Source organism: Dipteris shenzhenensis, chromosome 20, assembly GCF_047967505.1.
Source record: "Dipteris shenzhenensis isolate YYH24624 ecotype China chromosome 20, Dip_SZ_1.0, whole genome shotgun sequence".
Lineage (NCBI taxonomy): Eukaryota > Viridiplantae > Streptophyta > Polypodiopsida > Gleicheniales > Dipteridaceae > Dipteris > Dipteris shenzhenensis.
In genome coordinates, this window is record NC_141615.1 from 22,152,661 (window position 1) to 22,173,950 (window position 21,290).

A 21,290-nucleotide genomic window follows, 5' to 3' on the forward strand; every position below is an offset into this window, starting at 1 on the left:
GGGAGAGGGGCAAGGAGGGAGGGGAAGGGAGAGGAGAAGAAAGGGAGGAGTGAGAGGAGGAGAGGGGGCGGGAGAGCAAGCAGGGAGGGGGCGGGACAGCAGGGGAGGGGGCGAGACAGCAGGGAGAGGGAGCGGAGCAGCAGGGGAGGGGGCGGGACAGCAGGAGAGGGGGCGGGACAGCAGGGAGAGGGAGCGGAGCAGCAGGGGAGGGGGCGGGACAGCAGGAGAGGGGGCGGGACAGCAGGGAGAGGGAGCGGAGCAGCAGGGGGGAAGGGGCGGAGGCAGGGGGAGAGGGGGAGCAGCAGGGAGAGGGGGCGGAGCAAGGGGGGAGGGTACGGAGCAGCAGGGAGAGGGGGCGGGACAGCAGGGGGCAGAGGGGAGCAGCAGGGGGGAGGGGCGGAGGCAGGGAGAGGGAGCGGAGCAGCAGGGGGGAGGGGACGGAGGCAGGGAGAGGGGAGGGGGAGCAGCAGGGGAACGGGGAGGAGCGCAGCCTATCTTTTGTAGTGTAAACTCTTAAAAAATTGCTTGGAAGAGCAGCCTTTCCCGTTGTCTAGATCAGGTTTCCCATTTAGCAAGCTTTCTACAATCATTGGATTGAAGAGAGAATTGAGCCTGACATAAGAGCATGCTTTCCTCTGAAGACAAAGGGCGAAGATGAGCAAGCTCAGTCAAACTCTGCTAAGTAAATTTGGCACGTGTTACAGTCTCCCTTGTGGCTTGCATATAGGATTGGCCATAATCACGAATAACTGCTTGCATCTGAGAAACAAAAGCTTGCCAGGCATAATCCAAACCAATGTGTATCTGACGAGAGAGAGGCTGAATAGCATCAGAGACCAAGGCTTTAAAGTCAGCATGCTCCAGATAACTAGTATTAATCAGCAAAAGCCTTTGGCAAGGCAATCTGTCAGTGGGAAATTCATGTAAGGAAAGCCTCAACCAAAGAGGAGCATGATCCAAATGTGTGAAAGCATGATCAACCCAAATTTAACAAGTAAAGGCATCACAATGCTGTGGATCAACCTGATACCATCTGCCCAAGCGTGCCCGATAAGAAGATTGAGCATTATGCTAAAAGGTATAGCCCGAAAGCATGGGCTGTAATTCCTTCCAGAGATCAACCAGGCGCAACTGAAGCAAAAAATCAGACTATGCCTTGAGTGTGGCCTAAGGTGTTGTCACCCGATTGAAGGACATTATTAAAGTCAACCACAATGAAGGCATGTTGTCACCATGGATAGCTATGCATGGCAGTCCAGATCAAAGCTCTATCACGAGAAGATTGGGAGACATAAACCGATGCAAATTCAAAAATTTCCCCTTGAACAAGGCATTGAACAATAATCCATCTACCATGGCAATCATTGAGAGCCACAACAGGTTGAAGGTCGTGCTTTACCAAAAAAGCCACACGAGAAAAGGAGTGCTCTCTAGCATACAAGATATCATAACCAGCAAAATGGCCTATTTGACTTGCATACATATGTTGATTATGCTCTTGCAAAGCAACTATATCAAGCTGCAATTGCTTGATATACATCTAGACTAGTTTCTATTTACGACCATCACACATTCCATGTACATTGACTTCAAATGATCAAGCATATTTACAGTTATGGGACAGGTATGTACAGCAACTAGCGGGTTGTCTACGTCTGCATTTCCACCTCAATGTCCAAGCCTCTGCCCTAGGATGAAGCATCGGCCTGAGGAGAGGACAAAAGTGCAGCAACTTCTTCTTCAAGAAACAAGGTCCGATTTGCAGCCACAGCAGCCCAGGTCAAGCCAACACCAGAGTTTTCAGTAGGTGTTTTCCCATGAGAGGATGCACCACTCCAAGTCCGAGAAGGCAAAGGTCGCCTGGGGGAGATCACTTTGCAAACTTTTTCCCCCTTCCCCTGAGGTGGAGAGGACAAAGACACGGGAAAAGAAGCATTACCATTTGAGACAGCCGGGGCTTTGCCTTTGTCTTGAACAGAGAAAAATTGTTTGACCCCTTTGTTTTTTACCACAGAAGAGGCATTTGCATTCTTATTCAAAGACTGAACCATTTCAGCTTGCACCGGCATCCGTGGAGCAAGCCATGTGCCCAAATTGCTTGCATTTAAAGCAAGCACCTGCAAACAGCCCCCACTTGAGCTTGTAAAAGGCACTCCCCATGGAAACATTATTCACACTAACTGAATATGAAGCTGGAGTGGGATGATCCGTATCCCACAAAATGCAGAAGCGATTCGAATTTCCATTGGGTCGCGGTGGACATACCACCTTACTGAGGGAAGCTGCAATTTTAGGTGAAAGAGAAGACAAGCATCGAGGAAAATCCACAACTTCTACCCAAACAGGGCAACGATGCCAAATCAATGACTGATAATCCCGGGTGGGAGACCAGGGCAAGACATGGACCATCTACTGGCCATAGAAGAGAGGAGAGTGCCCCAGCAAAACCTGACAGTGCTCCTTATCAACCATGACGATCTCAAAAAAGCTCCTAGTTGCATAATGAACTTTTTTGACATAAGAACCACCAAGGGTTCGAGTCAACCAATTCCCAACATCTGCTGTAGCAGGCATCCATCCTGGGAAGAAAATTAGAATGGCATGTTTTGCATACTCGTTAACTGGATCAAAGATATCATCCACTTCCACCATAATGCCAGTGGTGGGAAGTAGATCTTCCAACCTTTGCGGATGCCTTCAAACCCTTCATGTATAACCTCATAAACAAGCTGAGCCTCAACAGAGTCATGAAGGGAATTATCTGAATCCATCACCTGTTTTTGTTTCTTGTTGGAAACCAACTTGTCTTTGTGAAAGGTTTTCTCATAGGAATAATCAACCATTCGAGTCAAGGAAAAGTCTTGGAAGCAACAAAGCTTTACAAGGAGGAAAGCACAGTAGGTATAAAACTGTATGGACAAAACTGTACGGACTATACAAACAAAACTATACGGATTTTTCCTGGCTGTATGGACAAAATCGTACGGATTTTATATATATATATATATATATATTTTTTTTTTGGGTGGTGAATTTTTCTGAGAGCAAAACTGTAAGGTTTTTCCCGACTGTATGGACAAAACTGTACGGACAAAACTGCATAGATTTTCCCTGGCTGTACAGACAAAATCATATGGGTTTTTGACAATACGAAATTTTTTATTTTTGTAATTTTTTTTTTAATTTTTCGGCAAAGCATACAGACACAAAACGGGCGTCAAACGGAACCTCGAGGGCGTCAAACTGAGGGAGAAACAAGCAGCTGCAACGTGGGAGCACACAGTTTTTTTTTTTTTGTTAATATCCACACCACACACACACACACACACACACTTTTTTTTTTGGGTAAATCCATGATTATATTATCAGCAAAATTTACATGAGGGTCTCAAAAAACAGAGAGCCTCAACAGGAAATCAAAAGCAAAGAGAAACTATTTCCAAGCATGACTGAGGAAGATCTCCTTGATGGCAAGGAGATCTTGCCATCAAGGAGATCTTATGAATATTTCAGACTCTCCCTACCACACACACACACACACACACACACATGCATGTGTGCTCTCTCTTCACATTTGGCTATCTAAGTTTTTGTTGTTGGTTGGGATTGCAAAGCTTAGTAAGTGCTGGGTTGTGAGATTCCAAAATTTTTCAACACCCAGATGGCAACTTATGCTTGGGTACTGAGGAGAACATAACCGTAGCTTTTCTTACTAAGTTATTTTTATTTTATTTATTTTTTATTTTATTTTATTTTATCATTTACTCATAATTTTGTCTAAAGGCACTTACAAACTCCCTTCTTTCCTTTGTTCTCATAAAAAAATTTAATTTGTTAGATTGGTTATATTCTAGATCTTATGAAGGTAGATATATGAATGATATGCATGAGTTACATGCTGCTAAAGGCCAGACCAAAGAGTGTTCTGAAATATGCATATGATGCATTTAAGTTATACAGAATCTTAAAATACAGCTGTTTGAAGGGCTTGCATACTCCCAAAAAGCATGTTCCATGCACAATCCAAAATTGACAGAATGAAGAGCTAAATCACAATTTTTGTTTTATGTTGAAATCTCTTTATTCGTTTTTACTTAGCTCTTTTAGATCAGCATTAGCTTGCAACCATCATCTATAAGATTATCATAATTGTTACACCCAACAAGGATAACTCAATTTCAATTTTCTCTTATTCCTAACAGACTGACTTCTTGAAATTGCAGATCTGGAACCAATAATCTGGTCACAATGAAGGCACTAGCTTCTTTTTTCTTCTGCTGGCATCCAGAACTTCCAGAGAGCTTTCTACCATTCTCACATTACTTGAAAGCCTAAGCTTAATTGGTACGTCCCTCGATACCTTTTTGGTATTCTAGTTTAGTAGGGGGCTCCTCCATCCCTCCAACTTTTTCATGAATCTTCTCTGCCAAATCCTTTTCAGAGACTAATTCTGACGTTTCAGTGATGGAAGAATCCTCTTTTGAAACAAACGAATCAGTCATCTGATCAACACCTTTGTCATCATCTGAAGGAACCTTTTCCAAGAGTGAAATTTCCCCGGTAACCTGATTACCATTTGATTTACATGAAGAAAAGCTAAAGAGCCTTAACCCAAGCGCTAGGTCTTTGAAGCACTCTGTGAAGGCTGGATCACCTTTTTCTATCTTGTCTAAGGATTCTTGAGTAATTGAACTTTGAAGTGTCACAATCAAACTTGCATGAAACTGTTTCATTTTAAAAAAAGCCAAACTTTTTCATAAACAAAAGGGTCAAACTGTGGCCTAACAAGGCTACTTTCCTAATGTGAATTTTCTTAGCAAGCTTATGCAAATGGTCGTTTGTAAAGAATTGAATAAAATGCATCAGAGTGAAAAATATTTATCTATCCAATGACAAAGTAATTAACCCTGGTTTAAAGAAGAAGAATCCTCTTTCTCACAGTGCAATTATTTGTGAAATCATGGTTTGTAATTCAGGAGTGGAGATCGAACCTCTCCTGACAAATCTTCTTGATACTCTTTGGATTTGTGCTCTGTCATGTTGAGGATAGTATTCCCTTTGACTTTGTATAGGATCATCCTGACATTCTTACTCTGTTATCATGTCACATACACAGACAACCAAATCAAAACAGTAATCAACATGTTGGAATGCATCCAAATGTTCCTTTGGGAATATAATGAGAAAATTACATATGACACATTGTATTTAACAGTGAAAAACTGATAGGTTTGATGGAATAGAATTACATACTTAGCAAACCAAGCATTCCATATTAGAATTATATTGAGGAAAGGCTGCTCCAATTGCAACAGGGCAACTAACAGATTCTTTTATCTTAAAGTGGTGGCTTAGGAAAACTTTGTAGCAAAGGGTGCAATCAACCTTTACAGGCAAACATTATCTTTCTTTTTCATTAGAAGATTCTCTCTCTCAAAAACTCCCATCTCATGATCAGCATAACGCAAAAGATAACATAGTCTATTTGCAGTTATTTCCAGTAGAGAGAATCACGGATGGAGTCTTTCAAGTCCTCATGTTTTGGAATGGGATTGGGATGCTTCAAGCTCAGGATTGCAGTGGTCTTCTGGTGCGGCCCCTCCTCGTACTGCTCCTTCTGCACCTTCTTCTCGCCCTGCACCATTGACGCGTGCTACTAGGCCACCTCCAGCTTCACACTCTACTTTAGTAGCGCGCCTAGGACCTTCAATAGTAGTGCATGCCTGGACCCTCACTTATTCCCTGTTGGGTACTGATCAAAGTTATGGATCCAGGGACAATATCAGTCAGCTCAAGAGACTTGTAAGAACCTGTTGGGTACTGATCAAAGTTATGGATCCAGGGACAATATCAGTCAGCTCAAGAGACTTGTAAGAACCTTTTTTTGGAGTGGACTAGAGGGGACGACACTAGGGTGTCTTGGGAGACCCTAATCCTCCCCACTGGGGAAGAGGGTCTTAATATCCATTGGATGGATTCCAGGTTCACCCCTCTTAGACATCGGCCAGTATTTGGATTGATACTATACATACCTTGATGGCCTTTTGGGCGAGCATGCAGGGATCATCGAGAGTAGCCTCTACTAGGAGGAACACTTTTTTCAGTTTATGGAGGGGATCTGCTTTCTTATCTGATTCTGTTTCAGGGTTGATATGGCATTTTCAGCCTCGACCTTGGTTATTTGCTAGCTCTTTTTTGGATTTGATTTCTCTCATGTAATTATTGGCATGTACTCCCGCATCGAGCTTGCTCTGTGGTTTTATCTCATACTTAATATAAGTACTTTTTTTGCAAAAAAATAAAGGTTATGGATCCTCCCTCCTCATAGGAGGAGACCCCCCATTTTGGGATCTCTGCCCTGGTAGTCCTCCTAAAATGATATGTATTGAGTGTTTGGTTTTCATTGAGTCTAAAGATCCTCTGCCTTGGATAGTCCTCCTAAAAAGATGTATTGGTTTTCCTATTTTGGTGTGTGGCTTCCTAACGTCTTGTTATGAAGCCAAGAAGGGATGTACTATGGGATCCATATGTATTGATAGGTTTAGAGGGGGATGTATTGTGGGAGCCATGTATTGGCTTTGATAAGTCTTGTTATCAGGCCTGGCCGAGTTCCAGGATGTTGGTGTATTCCTAGACCTATGAGCTGGTCATGTAGCCATGCTATTACGTAAGCCTCTGAGCATGTTGAGTCTCAAGCCATGAGAGTGCTTGGATCAACCTCTGAACACGCTCAGACTTTAGCCTCTGAGTTACATAGGGTACACAGTTTGATGACCATCATTGTCATGTTCTTTTCTTGGTTCCATTCCAATAGTCCCTCACCTTAGACCATCATTGTCATGTTCTGTTCTTGGTTCCATTCCAGTAGTCTCTCACCTTGCCTTCATGGGGGGGTGTTGGAATATGAAGCCAAAGTGAGTCTAAAATGAGTGGTCTAGGTGGTCTAGGGGTGTTTTATAGTCTAGTGAGTCCTAGACATGCCACGTGTCATATTGGGAGATATCCCATAGACATTGTGACTTTCTAGAGTCTAGTGGCACACTATATAGTGTTGTACTTGTCTATTGTCTATAACATCAGTCAACATGAAGTTATCTACATGTGAGTATTTTGGTTATCATTGCCTAGCACTTGTTCTTTCATTTTCCTTTCCATTTTGCTTTTCATTATGCTTTCCACATTTCCATTCCGTTCCTAGCTAGCTACTAGATCTCTTCACTATATAGTCTTGTACTCCCTCTTCAAGGGGAGATTGGATGGACAGTTCCAGATGGATCTTTACTTTAGCCCATCTAGGTCTCCCTCCTCTCCTCTTGTGGTCGCTATCCTGAAAGCTTGGTCCAGAGTTAGAAGTACTCTTCATAGAATTCCCCCTCTTCTCTCGAAGTTACTGACAGAAATCCCATCATGTGAAATGATAGCATACTTGATGAGCATGGCAAACCACTTGGTACTTCTCATTACATGCAGTGGTATAGATGGTAGAAAGGCCCTACCTCCTTTGTGGGATCCTAGAAAGCTTTCAAAAAACTTTGAGAGGATTGTAAATTGCAATTGGTAAGTCACTTAAAAGGAAGCACAAGGAGAATGCAGCAAATTGATGTAGTCATACTGATGGATTGGGTTGACATAGATGATAGGCCTATTTCTTACTCTACTTGGATGGGGCTTTCACGGGGACATGCATTTCAATTCAGGTTATAGCACTACGACATTCACGTCAGGATGTCTTGGTCTTCGATGTTCAGATAAGAAGCATACTACCAAGATCCATATATGACATTGTAAGAACAAATTAGAGACAGGTTGTGAACACAAGTGAGCAAGAGTGCACACACAAGAAAGCTCCAATAGAAATGTTCAAATGAAACAATACAAGTACTTGGTATATATAGTACCCAAGTACTATTGGTCAACCATAGGGTTGAATTTATGCCTACAACACCATATCTTTGTAATCTCTTACAATTCCCCCCTCAAAGATATGGCTGAAAGTACCCTGGAAACATCTCAAGTGTACCCTGCAGTACCTAAAGTACCACGATTGGACAAACTCATCCAGATGGATATGCAACCTATGGGAGTACATGAAAACAATGTCATTGTGAATCACTTTAGAACCCCCCTTGACATTGTGAGAATGTCTCTGATCCCCAAGCCATGTCGATGTCGTAAGAAAAGATCTGTTGATAGGGCTTTGGTGAAGATATCCGCCACATTGTCCTCAGATGGACAATAGATGAGATCAATGAAGCCATCAGAAATACAATCTTGTACATAATGATAATGATTTTCAATGTGTTTCATGTGAGCATGAAAGACAAGATTGTTGGCTATGGCAATGCAACTCTGGCTATCACAGCAGATAGAGTTTGCTTCGCCATCCTGTGCATGATGCAAGTCATGTAAAAGCTTCCTTAACCAGATTAACTCCATAGTGACTGAATTTGCAGCTTTGTACTCTGCTTCACCGGAGGAAAGAGAGACTCGCTCTTGCTTCTTACTAAGCCATGAGATACAGGCTGAACCCAATGAGAAGCAATAGCCAGTAGTGTACCGTCTGTCGTCAATGTCCCCTGACCAATCTGAGTCGGTGAAACCACTCGGCTTTAGATCACAATATGAAGCATAATGCAAGCCATGGACATATCTGAGAACCCTCTTTGCTGCATTCCAATGTGTGATCGTGGGACAATGCATGAACTAGATCAAAAGCCATGTGGCGTAGGCAATATCAGGCTGTGTGGAGCATAAATATATCAAACTGCCAACCAACTGCCTGTACAAAGTGCCATCAAACTTTTCAGCAGTATCATGCTTACTCAACTTGAGTCCCTTTTCCAATGGAGTAGCCACAGGCTTACAGTTCTCCATTTTAACTTTCTGCAACAACCCCTTCGAATACTTTGTCTATGACATAGAAATCCCATCATGGGTCTGCCAAAACTCAATGCCAAGACAATAGTGCAATAGGCCCAAATCTGTCATGTCAAAGTTGTGACATAAAGCGTATTGAACTGCTGTAATTTGCTGCAAATCACTACCAGTGAGTATGATATCATCCACATGTAGTACCAACATGACCAATTCTGATTTTTGCTGCAGAACATACAAATTTGGCTCTGTATGATAGTTTACGAAGCCCTGGGACAGCAAAATCTGATGTATCTTCTGATAGCACGCATGAGGTGCTTGCTTCAGCCCATATAGAGCCTTCCTAAGTTTGCATACCTTGTGCTCTTGTCCCTTCACCTCAAAACCTTGGGACTGATGTACATAGACCTCCTCTTTAAGATCTCCATTGAGGAAAGTGTTCTTGACATCCATCTGGTATATTGACCAACCATAAAACGCAGCAAGAGAGATGACACGACGAATGGTGGTCATCTTGGCCACTGGAGCAAATGTCTCCTCATAATCTATCCCCTCCTCTTGTGCATACCCCTTGGCAACCAAACGGGCTTTGTATTTCTCAACTGTGCCATCTGAATGGTATTTCACCTTATAAATTCATTTCGTGCGAACCACATTTTTCCCAATGGGCACATCAACCAAGTCCCATATGGCATTCTTCTCAATGGATTTAATCTCAGCTTCCATAGCTTTCTGCGATGCCGGATTATGATGAGCATCCTTGAAGCTCTGAGGCTCATTTTCAGCTTCCATCACTGAGGTCATCAAAGCAAAATTGACCTTTTTCTTATTTTTATGAGTGCTGGCCCTGGTTTTCCCCAAAGTAGGCTGATCCTTAGCATCTTAAATAGTCAACCTTGCCCAACGTGGAATAGATTTCTCTTCTGTACCACTCGGAGCTGCATCAACATCTTTAGTGGCCTCACGACGTTGATAATGCCTCCAAACATGAGGCGGTCTATTCTCATTAATTGGCTGCAAATCTGAAACATTTGAGAGAGAGCCATCCTCAATGTGTGGCAAGCCATTTGAACTATGAGAATTAGAAGGGGAAGCATCAAGAGACTCCGTCTCATCATCCTCAAACTGGATGATGTCCAAAGGGTTGTCATCGTATGGTAGCAAGTCTGCACTAGCGGGCTGCATGCATTCATTCTCAACAAAGAGAACATCTCTTCTGATTATTACCTTCTTGGTAGCGGGATTATAAAACCTAAATCCCCTACTTTCAGTGCTATACCCCACGAAAATGCATTTGACACTCTTGTCATCAAGCTTTGTCCGATATGGATCTGGAACCAAAGCATATACCAATGAGCCAAAAACTCTGAAATGACTAACCTTTGGCTTAAAGCCATACAAAGCCTCAAATGGAGTCACATTAAACCAAAGCTTTGGTAGGGCATTTGTTCTGAATATAAGTGGTTGTCACAACTGCTTCTCCCCAAGAAGCCTTTGAGACTCTCTTGAATTTCAGCATGCATCTTGTCATTTCCACGAGAGTACGATTCTTCCTCTCAGGGAGTGGATTCTGCTGTGGTGTGTAAGGGCATGTCAAGTGATGTTTAATCCCATGCCGCTTCAAAAATCCCTAGAATGCAAGTGACATGTACTCTCCCCCTCTATCTGAGTCGAGTGTTCCAATTCTAGAATTGGTTTGGTTCTTAACCATAGCTTTGAACTCCTGAAACCAATAGAATACCTCAGATTTTTCCTTCATGAGAAAAAGCCATGTGAACTTGAAGAAGTCGTCTATAAAGGTCACAAAGTACCTTGCTCCTCTATTCGTGGTAATAGTCATGGGGCCACATACATCACTGTGCACTATCTGCAACACTCTGGTTGCCTTGACCCAATTCTTGCCTTGTTTACTGAATGGCAAGCGATGCAATTTGCCAAGTGCACACCCCTCACACACTTCATTTGTTGGTTGCTGTAATTTTGACATTCCCTGAGTCATATTATTATTGTACAAGTAGGACAATGCCCTGTGATGGACATGTCCAAACCTGGCATGCCATAAATCAGCCTGGGAAGTGTTTGCTACAACCAATACCTTCTGATCATAAGGCTGAGCATCAAGCTTGTATAAGCCTCTGTCATATGTGCCTATTGCTACAACCTCATACCCTTTCTTTGGATCCTTGATCCTACATTGGTTATCCTGAAATTCGACCAACATATGTTAATCATGGGCAATGTTTGAAACTGAAATCAGATTTTGCCTCAAATCTGGAACATACCAAACATCTCGGATATACTTAACTTTCCCATTATCAAGCTGAATGGGAATGTGCCCAACTCCGATGATGTCTTGAGAAGCATCATTGGCACATGCAACATGTCTATGATGAACAGGTGTGATGCTCTCAAACCACTCCTGGCGAGGAGTCATGTGCTTAGTAGCACCACTGTCGATATACCATGTATCACTTGCAACAAGGGAAGCATCCCCTGATTGATTTTCAACATTCAAATCCCCCTGGCATCCATCTTCTCATTCAACGCAGCAAACACAAAATCTCTATCACCTTGGGCAAGATGAGCTTCACCATGTGCATCTAAAGCACGAGTTTCAGTGGGGGCAACAAAATTACTGCTAGAGCTGTCCCTTTGCCTCTTCTTTTCATTGGCAATCCTTTTCTGACACTCTGCGATGTAATGCCCTGGCTTCTTGCAATAATTGCATTTGCCCTTTTTTTTATTTTTGCTTGAACTGCTTGCATTCCCCTCCTTGGGCTGAGTTGTATGGCTGTGTTTTGGCTCAAACTTTTTTTGAAAATTTCCCTTTCCACCCATGGCAAGCGCTTGCTCACCCTGAAGAGAGGCTTTGGCAAAATTTGAGCATCTCTCCTCTTCCTGCAACAAAAGCCCAACTAACTCATCGAACAAGAGTGGAGCTGCCCTAAGAACAATGGTCAATGAAGTGACAAATGTGCCATATGAGGGCGCTAAGCTATTAAGAGTAATAGAGACGAGCTCCTTGTCTTCTATTTCCTCATCAATACTTGCGAGCTGATCACGTAGATCAGTGATCCTGGCAATATGATCAGTGATGGCATGGCCTTCTTGCATCTCAAGATTCTTGAGCTGATTTGTCAAGGCAATGGCCCTTGCCTCATTCTTAACATGATACATGTTTGCCAATCTTTCCCATGCTGCCTTTGCATCCTTGCATGACTTGACAGTCGTCATAATGTGTCTCTTCACATTTGTGGCAATCAAAAACATTGCTTGAGCACTACGGTAGTCAAACTTCTTCTATTCCTCCGTTGATGCTATGGGACTAGCAAGAGGGACTGTAGCAGTCTGCTGTCTGCCTTCTGCTGTCTGCCTGTAGTGTCTGCCTGTAGTCTGACCCAAATAAGCTATGCTAGATGTAGATGAGTCTGCTGGCCTCACCTTTCCCCACTAACAATGTCCCACAAGCCCTTACCAACCAAGATGTTCTTAAGCATGAAAGACCACAAGGCAAAGTTTGGTCCATCCAGCTTGTCACCCTCAAACAAATTGCCAAAACTGCCTGAAAGAGTCAACATGATACAAAATGGGATACCCACAAGCTGCAAATGTACCTGCAAAAAGAACTGCAAGTCCCAAAAGTGCAACTGGCTGCAAATGTGCTTGCAAATCATCCCAAACAAATGCTTGCTACAAATGCAAAGTAAGACTAGCTGCTCTGAAATGCCACTGACTGCACAATGCAATCACTGCAAAAATGGCATAAACCAATCACTGTACTCTACTACAATTTGAAGTGCAATCCCAAACTGAAAATGCACAACCCAAATCTAAAATAGCGCACCCACAAGTGCTCAAATGCATCCAATGGAGCTCAAAAGCATCCATGAATGAAAACCGCGAGAGCAAGCTCTAATGCAGAAGTACATCATGCCATGCATGAGAAAAAAACCAGCTTAAAAAGAGCTAATAAAAATCCAAGGTGGAGCCTGAAAATGCCACCTCAACCCTGAAAAGAGACTCAGAGAAGAAAGGAGATCCTCTCCAAACTCTGAAAAAAGTATCTCTCCTAGCTGTAGTAGCTGCTCTGGAAGATCCCTGCATGCTCACCCAGATGGCCATCAATGTGTGTATAGTATCATTCCGTATATTGGCCATAGATTGCGAATGGTGAACCGCCCTCCAAATATGCCAAGCTGTAATGCTAGCCGAAATCTCCCAAGATGTGTCTACCGAGGCATGAGCACCTTTGAAAGAAGTAAAGGGAACATCCTGGAGAGAGCATGACTCCACAAAGTGTCGTCATATAATGAAGGATGAGTCTAAGTCATGTCCCTCGAAAAACATCTGAGGGCCGGTAAGAGATAACCATGCCACTCATCCCCAAGTCATGAAGAAGAATGCTCTATGAAATATGCTAAATATCCTAGCAACACCATTCCAGATCTCGTCCTCGCCTATCTGCACTTCCAGAGGCAATGCTTGACTCAATTGTTGTGTGGCATCGAGGACAAGTAGGGTCAGTCCTGAACCTAGATCTCCATAGGTTCACTGCAATCCCCCCATGAATAGAAAGCCAAAAGAAGAGAGTGACCTTTCTTTTTTTGAGGGATTACCAGAGCCTTCTCCAAAAGTTTTTTTGCACCTCTGCAAAACTCTGAAAACTATCCCAATGAGGAGCTCTAGAGGGCCTCCAACCTCTACTGCTAAGCTATTATCTCCTGGCATTTCTGACATGTAATGAAATAAGGGGATGCTCTTCTCTCGGTGCCCTTCATCAATCCATTCCCACTCCCCTGGGTCCCACTGCAAGAACCTAATGGGGGAACCGCCATATAACTAGAGTCTCCAAAAAATCCAAGTGCCAGGAGAATAGGGTCAGGATCAAGATACCACTGTGAGTCTGTGCCCCACTCCATGTAACCTGCAATCCTAACAGGTTGGAAGGCAACCTCCAAAAGAATATCATCTGAAGATCTAAGAACTCTCCCTCTTGATTGAACATCAAAGACAAGGGTCTCCTCATGTGCATCCTGCAAGGCAATAACCTGTAAAGGAATACCCGTCCCCGTGAACGCTCCCAACCAAGTGGACTCTGTGATCGGCATGTTATCTGTATCTATCCACTCTGCTAGTATGGCAGCCTCTATCTGCTGCATCCTGACTGCGCTCCCTCTGAGGTGGCCAAGTGATAAGAGTCTTTGATCCTTTAAAAGCTTCCTAAAAGCCTTCCAGGCACCTACTATGGAAGCGGGTTCCCTCTCCCATCTAGACCACCGCATATAATGTGACACTCCTAGTGATCTGCCATCCTCATCCAATATAGAGTCATTCCATGTGATTGGCTGCCAGCCCACTCCATAGGAAGTTCCTGATAGGTCTCATAAGTTGAGAGATACAACCTCTAGATCTGCACCAACATGAACAAATGAACCAGGCAATAGCCAATAATATCTGGTTTGCAACCACTACTCTGGATGCAAGGTCAAGTCTGGCACAACTCTAAAAAATAAGTTTCCTCCTGATGCTCTCCAACACGGGAGCAAAATGTTGTGATAGAGAGATGCCTACCCCAACCTGGCATCCTAGGTACCTGATGGAAAAACCCCTCTGAATACAAGTGAATCCTATGTCATTCTCCCAGTCTGGAGTATCCTCATCACTAATCCAAAAGCCATTGGATTTTTTCCAATTAATATGAGCCCATGCTGCAGTGTAAAGCAAATTCAAGGCTAACCCAAACGACATGAGTGTCTGTGGTGTGGCATCCAAAAAAACAGCCATGTCATCTGCCAACTCACTATCCAAGAGCTCATCCTCCTACCTCAACGGAAGCCTCAGCCCTACAATATCAGCTTGAGCTCTAAGGTAATAGCTCATAGCTTCGGCCACAAATAAAAAGAGAAAGGGGGCTAAAGGGCATCCTTGACGGACTGATCTGGTAATCTAAAACCTGTCTCCCCTGACTCCACCAATAAGAACTTGGCTATGGGCTGTTTTGCAAAGAGCTAACACCCCTCTGATCCATGTATCTATGAATCCAAACCAAATGAGGATACCCTCTAGAAAGCCCCTGTTTACTATGTCATAAGCTTTCTCAAACTCTAGAAGTAGAACGGCAAGCCTATGCCCATTATGCATGGCCCAGTTAGAAGCCTCCTAGAATCAGAAGATGTTATCGAAGATGCTCCTGCCATGCATAAAACCCATGTGCATATCATGTACAAGATCTGGAAGAAAAGGTTGCACAGCCATAGGCTGATTGCTGCCTTCGCTAAGATTTTGTACAAAGTAGCCACTAGAGTGATTAGTCTCCACTAAGACACTAAATTCATGCAACCCTCTTTTGGAATAAGATGAATGAGGCCCTCCGTAAGTGAGTCTGGCATCTCACCCCCAAGTCCCAAACGCCCTGTAGGGTTGAGGTAATGTGATCCTCAATCTGATCCCAAAATGAAATAAAAAAAAGGAAGTAAGTCCCCATTTGAGCCAAGGCACTTGCCCTTGTGAAGGGCAGAGAGAGCAGTCGTGAACTCTATGTTGGTGAAGGGTACATCAAGTAAGACTATCATATCTCTAGTCACCAACATAGGTAAGTGCTACCGAATAACACTTGAGCATCATCTCTCGCCTATGTGTCAAGATTTGCTGTAAGATGGGAGGCATAGAAATGTGTGGCTACCTACAAGACGGCATTTGGATATGTCTGTAAAACTCCGTCTGAGTCAATAGCTATGAAACGCTCTCCTTACCATGTTTGGGGCCAAGAGTAGAGAAGAATCGCTTGTTGATCCTACCTCCCGTTTGAGTCCAAAATGACTCTCTGGCATGAAAGACATACTCTACTCTCTGATCTAACCTCTAAGGTGAGTAACCATCTATATTACATTCTCCAAGGAGGTCCTTGAAAACCTTCCAAGAGCCAATGAAGAAGCAAGACCTCTCTCCCACTTGGACCATTGCATATAACACAAAGCACATAGATGTCTAGCATGGTCATGACTCCTCTACAAGGAAACCCTAAAACTACACCAAACTCCAACAATAGCAGGCATAAGTGGTGAATATGCTTTATGGGATTCCACAGCCGGACTGTCTTTGCTCTTTGAGGTGGAACCTTTAACTAGAAAATGTCAACCTTAGGTCACGTGAAGGGTCTATCTATGATCTTCCCTTCATAGGAAGATTATTAAAGGGACACTCACTTAGGCCACACAGATTTTGTGACAGATCGGCGGAGCAGAGCTTCAATAAGGTTGTGAGGTAGTGGTAGTATGTTTTCTTGTTCATTGAGTATGGCATGACATAGCATTGTTCCCAATTGATTGTTTTCTGATATTATTCAAGGTCAGAATCCACCATTCTTGGCTCTTCCACCAGATGAACATTATTGATTTGCCATGATACAGTTGAGTTACATCTTCCCAATGACATATGTACTGGGTTTTAGTCAACTTGCTTGGAATTGCTCATCCTTTGGTTTTCTATGAAAATAAAGTTTACCTTGGAATTCGAAAAAATTCAATGATAAATTCCTATCCAATTTGAAGTCAAAAATTCCAATGATAAAGTCCTATCTAAAATAACCACACAATTCATGATAAACATGCAAGGAAATAATACAGATAAACATACTGATAGTGATAATAAATCTTCTCTGAGTTGTAGACACAAAAAAGCCAAATAGACACATCTGAAATGTCCTTACACATGCAAGAAAGAAACAATGGACTGCTCTAAAAATCAAACACATTGCAGGAAGATACAATTTAGTAAATGTGAATAGTGTAACCTCCAAAACATTGAAATATCAACGCTGGAATTCGAATGTTCAAACTTTGGAGAATACAATAATACAATATGCATATCTTTTTGTCATACCTTTGAAGAGAATTAGACAAGTAGGAACATGAGCAAACAAGAAGAGAGACCGGGGGTCAAGAAAGAAAAGTAATCTAATAGTTTACCTTTTCAAGAGTAGGTTGAAAACAAGGATCAGGAATTTCTAAGATGCGTACAACACAAGAATCTTTTCCAGCAACTGAGTTCCACTTGCTACTTGCTAATGCACATGCTGGTATTGCCAGTGCCATGTCACTGCATGTAAAATGTTCCACCTTTGCTTCCTTCACAACTAAGAAAAAATTCATCATCACATTAAGATAATATGCTTGTACTTGAAGAAAAAATCAAACTTTATCAAAATTTTGGTTTCTTTTATCTATAAACACAAACAGGATGCACTTTAAACTAGATCACCTCTCCAATGCAAAACAAAATCGTAGATGAACAAACTTCAAAGAGATATTTCCATCTCTTATACCAATATAAATTGATTATTTGTCTTTCACAAATCTATGCTATCATACACAAGCACCAACTTCAGACATAAGAGCATCCAGGATAAGTGACCAAAGAATATAAAAGAGTCTCTACCATCATGGCCTGTTTGCAAGTCATAAAATTGATGGTGAAGTAAAACGCAAATTCCAAGTCTTGCAGCTACCTCAATGTGGAAGCACTAGCAATCATCCATATACAAAGCTTGGGCATCCCTTCGATCAAATCTCCTCTGATCTTCTGCGGGAGCGACATGGGCAGTGGCAATAGAACCTTGAGTGGTAGTGGAAGATGCACTAGAGCTAGGTGCACCAGGTCTAGTCTCATCCCCATTCATAATGTCCCATAAGCCCTTTCCAACCAAGATATTCTTGAGTGTAAACGACCACAAAGCATAGTTGGGTCCATCCAACTTATCTGCCTCACTCATGGTGCCAAAATTCTCATTGAGAGACGTGATTGCAAGCTCAATAATAATTGGAAGAGTACCTGCAAAGGAAAAGACAGCAAATGGACAACTGAAAGACAACAAATTGCTATGCAATCACTGCATTGGCATTCATCGACAATGGCTGCTTCGAAATATCAATAAATCTGCCTCAAAAAATTCTGCTCAAACCTCAATCCAAAATGCAATCAAGCACTATATTTCTGCCCCAAAAAGTTATCATCAACCACATCCAAACGCTGGCTCAAATGCAATGTGCTTCTGCCCCAAAAATCAGCATGTATCTCAACCAAACAATTGCTCACAATGCAATAGCAAACTCTTGCTCAATAGGCATCCAAAGGTGCATCAACTTATAGCCAACACTTGGCTTCAAAATGCACAACACTTGAGCAAGATTTGCGCTTAATGTGCAGCCCAGAACTGTCTCAAATGCACTGACACTTGTGCAATGCAATCTGCAAGACACCTGTGCAATGCAATCTGCAAGACACCTGTGCAACACTATCCGCAAGAACCAACTAGGAGAGGCTGAAAATGAGCTCAAACAAAGATCAAGAGCTGGATCAGAAGAAATAGCTGAGCCAAGAATGCAAATGGCGATCTGGAGAGGGGTGAGCTGGAAAGGAAATGGGCACCAATGTCGATGTGTATGGTTAGCAAGAGCTGGTCTTGGGTTGCAAATTCGAGGTGTACGATTGTACGAATGGCGAGGCATTTGTCCAAGGATGTGGGCAGGCCAAATGTATGGAAATCAGTAAAAATCAACAAAACGTAAATGATATTGCTGGTATCTTTTGATTTGCTTCTCAAAATGAAATTCAGAGAGCACGAACAGCTCTGAAGGGGGGTAAAACCCTAGTACAACTGACTCAAAACTCCTCCGAGTTACCCAGCGCAGCTACAGAACTTCCAGTATCCAAAATTGCCTGAAAGCAACCCTCCTCTTTCGAGCTGCTGCTCCTCTCCCTCTCCTCAGCCGTATGATTGTATGGCCCTCCCTCCCTCTCCCCTCTACTAGCGCTCTCCTCTCCCTCCCGTACCTCCTCTCAGCCTTGCCGCCCTCTCCTCTCAACCTCGCTTCCTCTCCTCTCAGTCCCACTTCCTTACCTCTCAACCCCGCTCCCTTGCTGCCCTCCCCCTTGCCGTACAATCGTATGGCCTCCCTCCCCGCCTACCCTCTCCTCTCCGCTCTCACTCCCCTAGCCTCTCCGCCCTCACTCCCCTAGCCTCTCCGCCCTACCCGCCTACCTCTAGCCTCTCCGCCTACCCTCTCCTCCCCCTTTCCTCTCCACCCTTCCCTCCTCTGCCCCCCTTCTCCCCTTAGCCCTTACCCTCTCCCTCCCTGCTGCTACCCCCTCTCCTTGCTTGCTGCCCCCTTCTCCCCTTAGCCCTCACCCTCTCCCTCCCTCCTACCCCCTTCTCCCTTCACCCTCACTCTCCCCTCCCTCAGCCTCCCCCCTACTCTTCCTTCTTCCTCCTCTTCCTAGCCATTCCTAGCAATACTTTTGATTGGATGGAGCTTTTTGTGTTCGAGTCGGCCTTCACACCTCGATTGACAATGGCCCAACCTTTAGCCAATCCTTGCCCGCTTCCACTAGCCACGAAAACCATCACTTTCTCAAAAGACGAGTTGCAGCAGCTCAAAAAAGGTACAAAGCAAGAGAGCTCGACATCGCTCTTTGCTCGCATCCATGGGTCCCACCCTTCCAGGTTACAGGCCAGGGATTGGATGCTCGCCACTCTACCTGGAGACCTCGCAGGGCACTTCACATATTTTTTTCTGCTTGGGCGAGATTTCTTCCAGATTGTTTTTTACTCCTTGGAGGTAGCACATACAGTGCTTCAGGCTAGCCCGTTAGCACTGGGCTCCAGGACTTTTTGGACCCCTTTTTCATTGGGGTTTGATCCTGTCAAGGAGGACAGCCGGACAACATCACTCTTCATCAGATTTCAAGGCCTTTCTCAGGTGTACCATCGACTGCTACATTCCATTGGAACCGCCTTTGGAGTGGTTACTGAGATCCTCCCTCTCCCTGAGATGCCTACTTCAGCAATAGAGGCAGTCAGGTCCGATGAGGTACCGAGTGCAGGTCCGATGAGGTACCGAGTGTTAGGGTCATTGTCCATGACCCTAACATCTCAGCTAACCACAGTATGCTTTAGCGTCCAGATGGCTCCTTCTTGAGAGAGAGAGTCGAGATTGCAGGGAGACAGGATTAGTGTAGGATTTGCAGGACCCTTGGGCACATTCCCAGAGATTGCCCAAGGAAAAAGAAAAGACCTAAAAGATCCATGGGTGCGCCTCATAGCTTCATCCGACCTGGACCTTCCTCATGACCTGTTCCTACCGCTTCACGCGCAGGTAGACCTTCAGCTTCACAGCCAGGACCCTCAGCCTCCTGTCCTAGTACTTCTACGACGCGAAAAGGACAGTTAGCATGTCCTGCTTCGGTCATCTCCCATTGGGTTCCTGTAAGAGTTGGGGAGTCAATACCTAATGCTACCACTAATGGGGCCACGGACCCGTCTCTTCAGGCAGAAGACATTCCTCTCCTCGTTCCATGTGCAGATGAGACTACTCCTGCCCCTGTTCATGTATAGGAGTGCTCACCTAGTGAGAACCTTTCTCTAGAGACCCATGTATTACTTGAGAACAATGCCAAAGTCATGGCTGAGGTCATGCAGATTCATGCCGAGGTCATGCAACGGCACCTCCGTTCTTCTCTTGCACATCTATCTACACCTAACAAAGATAAGGGGATTATTAGTTCCACTCCTTTCGCAGGGCTCCTTCGCACTCCTGCGCCAGAAGTACTTCGCAGGAATTCATTTTCAGTTCTGACAAACTTGACTGAGTTTGAGGCAGAGGAGGAGTTTGTACCCTCTACGCTTGGGGAGCTTATCTTTCAGACATCTCTGGATAGAGTTTCCCCCTCAGCAGGTGTGGGTGTGCTTTCCTCAGTTGACTTCCCTCCTCTTGATAGGAGGAACTTTTATGTCCACTTCAGATCATTTTCTAGTGGTTTTGATGGTCTCAGATCCCCATGTGAGGTGCCGCTCTTCAAGTAATAGGATTCCAGATTCCTTTTATGCAGAGGAGGGCCTTACAGAGACATTGTTGAGGACCTAGGTATCTCATTTGCAGGATGGGCAGCTTTCTCCTTCAGAATTAGCCGCAGCCCTCTCTGATATTAGTGACTTTTATCTTTCAGTTGCTTGTATCAAGAGGGGTGAGATCCTCAGGCGTGAGATAGGTATCCGCTAGCAGTTGACTGCCCTTTATTTGGCGACACTTACCTGCGTTGGTGATAGGGGATATGACTATTTCACTTGATGCACCCCTCACCAACGTAGAGTTCAGGACTACTCTCTCTGCCCTTCACAAGCGCAAGTGTCCTGGTTCAGATCAACTTACCTCTTATTTTTTAATTACTTTTTGAGATCATATTGGGGATCACATTACCTCAGCCGTGTAGGGTGTATGGGACTCGGGTGAGATGCCAGACTCACTTACGGAGGGCCTCATTCATTTGATTCCGAAAGGGCAGGAATTTAGTGTCTCAGTGGAGACCGATTACCTTGCCGGGTATCTTGTATAAAATCCTAGCTAAAGCTATCAACCTCC

General features: G+C 43.9%; 1 protein-coding gene across 1 annotated transcript in view; it reads right to left on the reverse strand.

Annotated features, from left to right (window-relative positions):
* LOC147889416 (uncharacterized) overlaps positions 1-21,290 on the reverse strand; it is a 207,297-nt gene that overhangs the window by 30,922 nt on the left and 155,085 nt on the right. The window contains exons 12-14 of the mRNA XM_087391248.1: positions 16,842-17,000; positions 4,992-5,093; positions 4,407-4,724 (exon numbers count right to left, since the gene is read on the reverse strand). Of these exons, the coding sequence (XP_087247374.1) occupies positions 4,407-4,724; positions 4,992-5,093; positions 16,842-17,000 (579 nt within the window). The remainder of the gene's footprint in view (positions 1-4,406; positions 4,725-4,991; positions 5,094-16,841; positions 17,001-21,290) is intronic.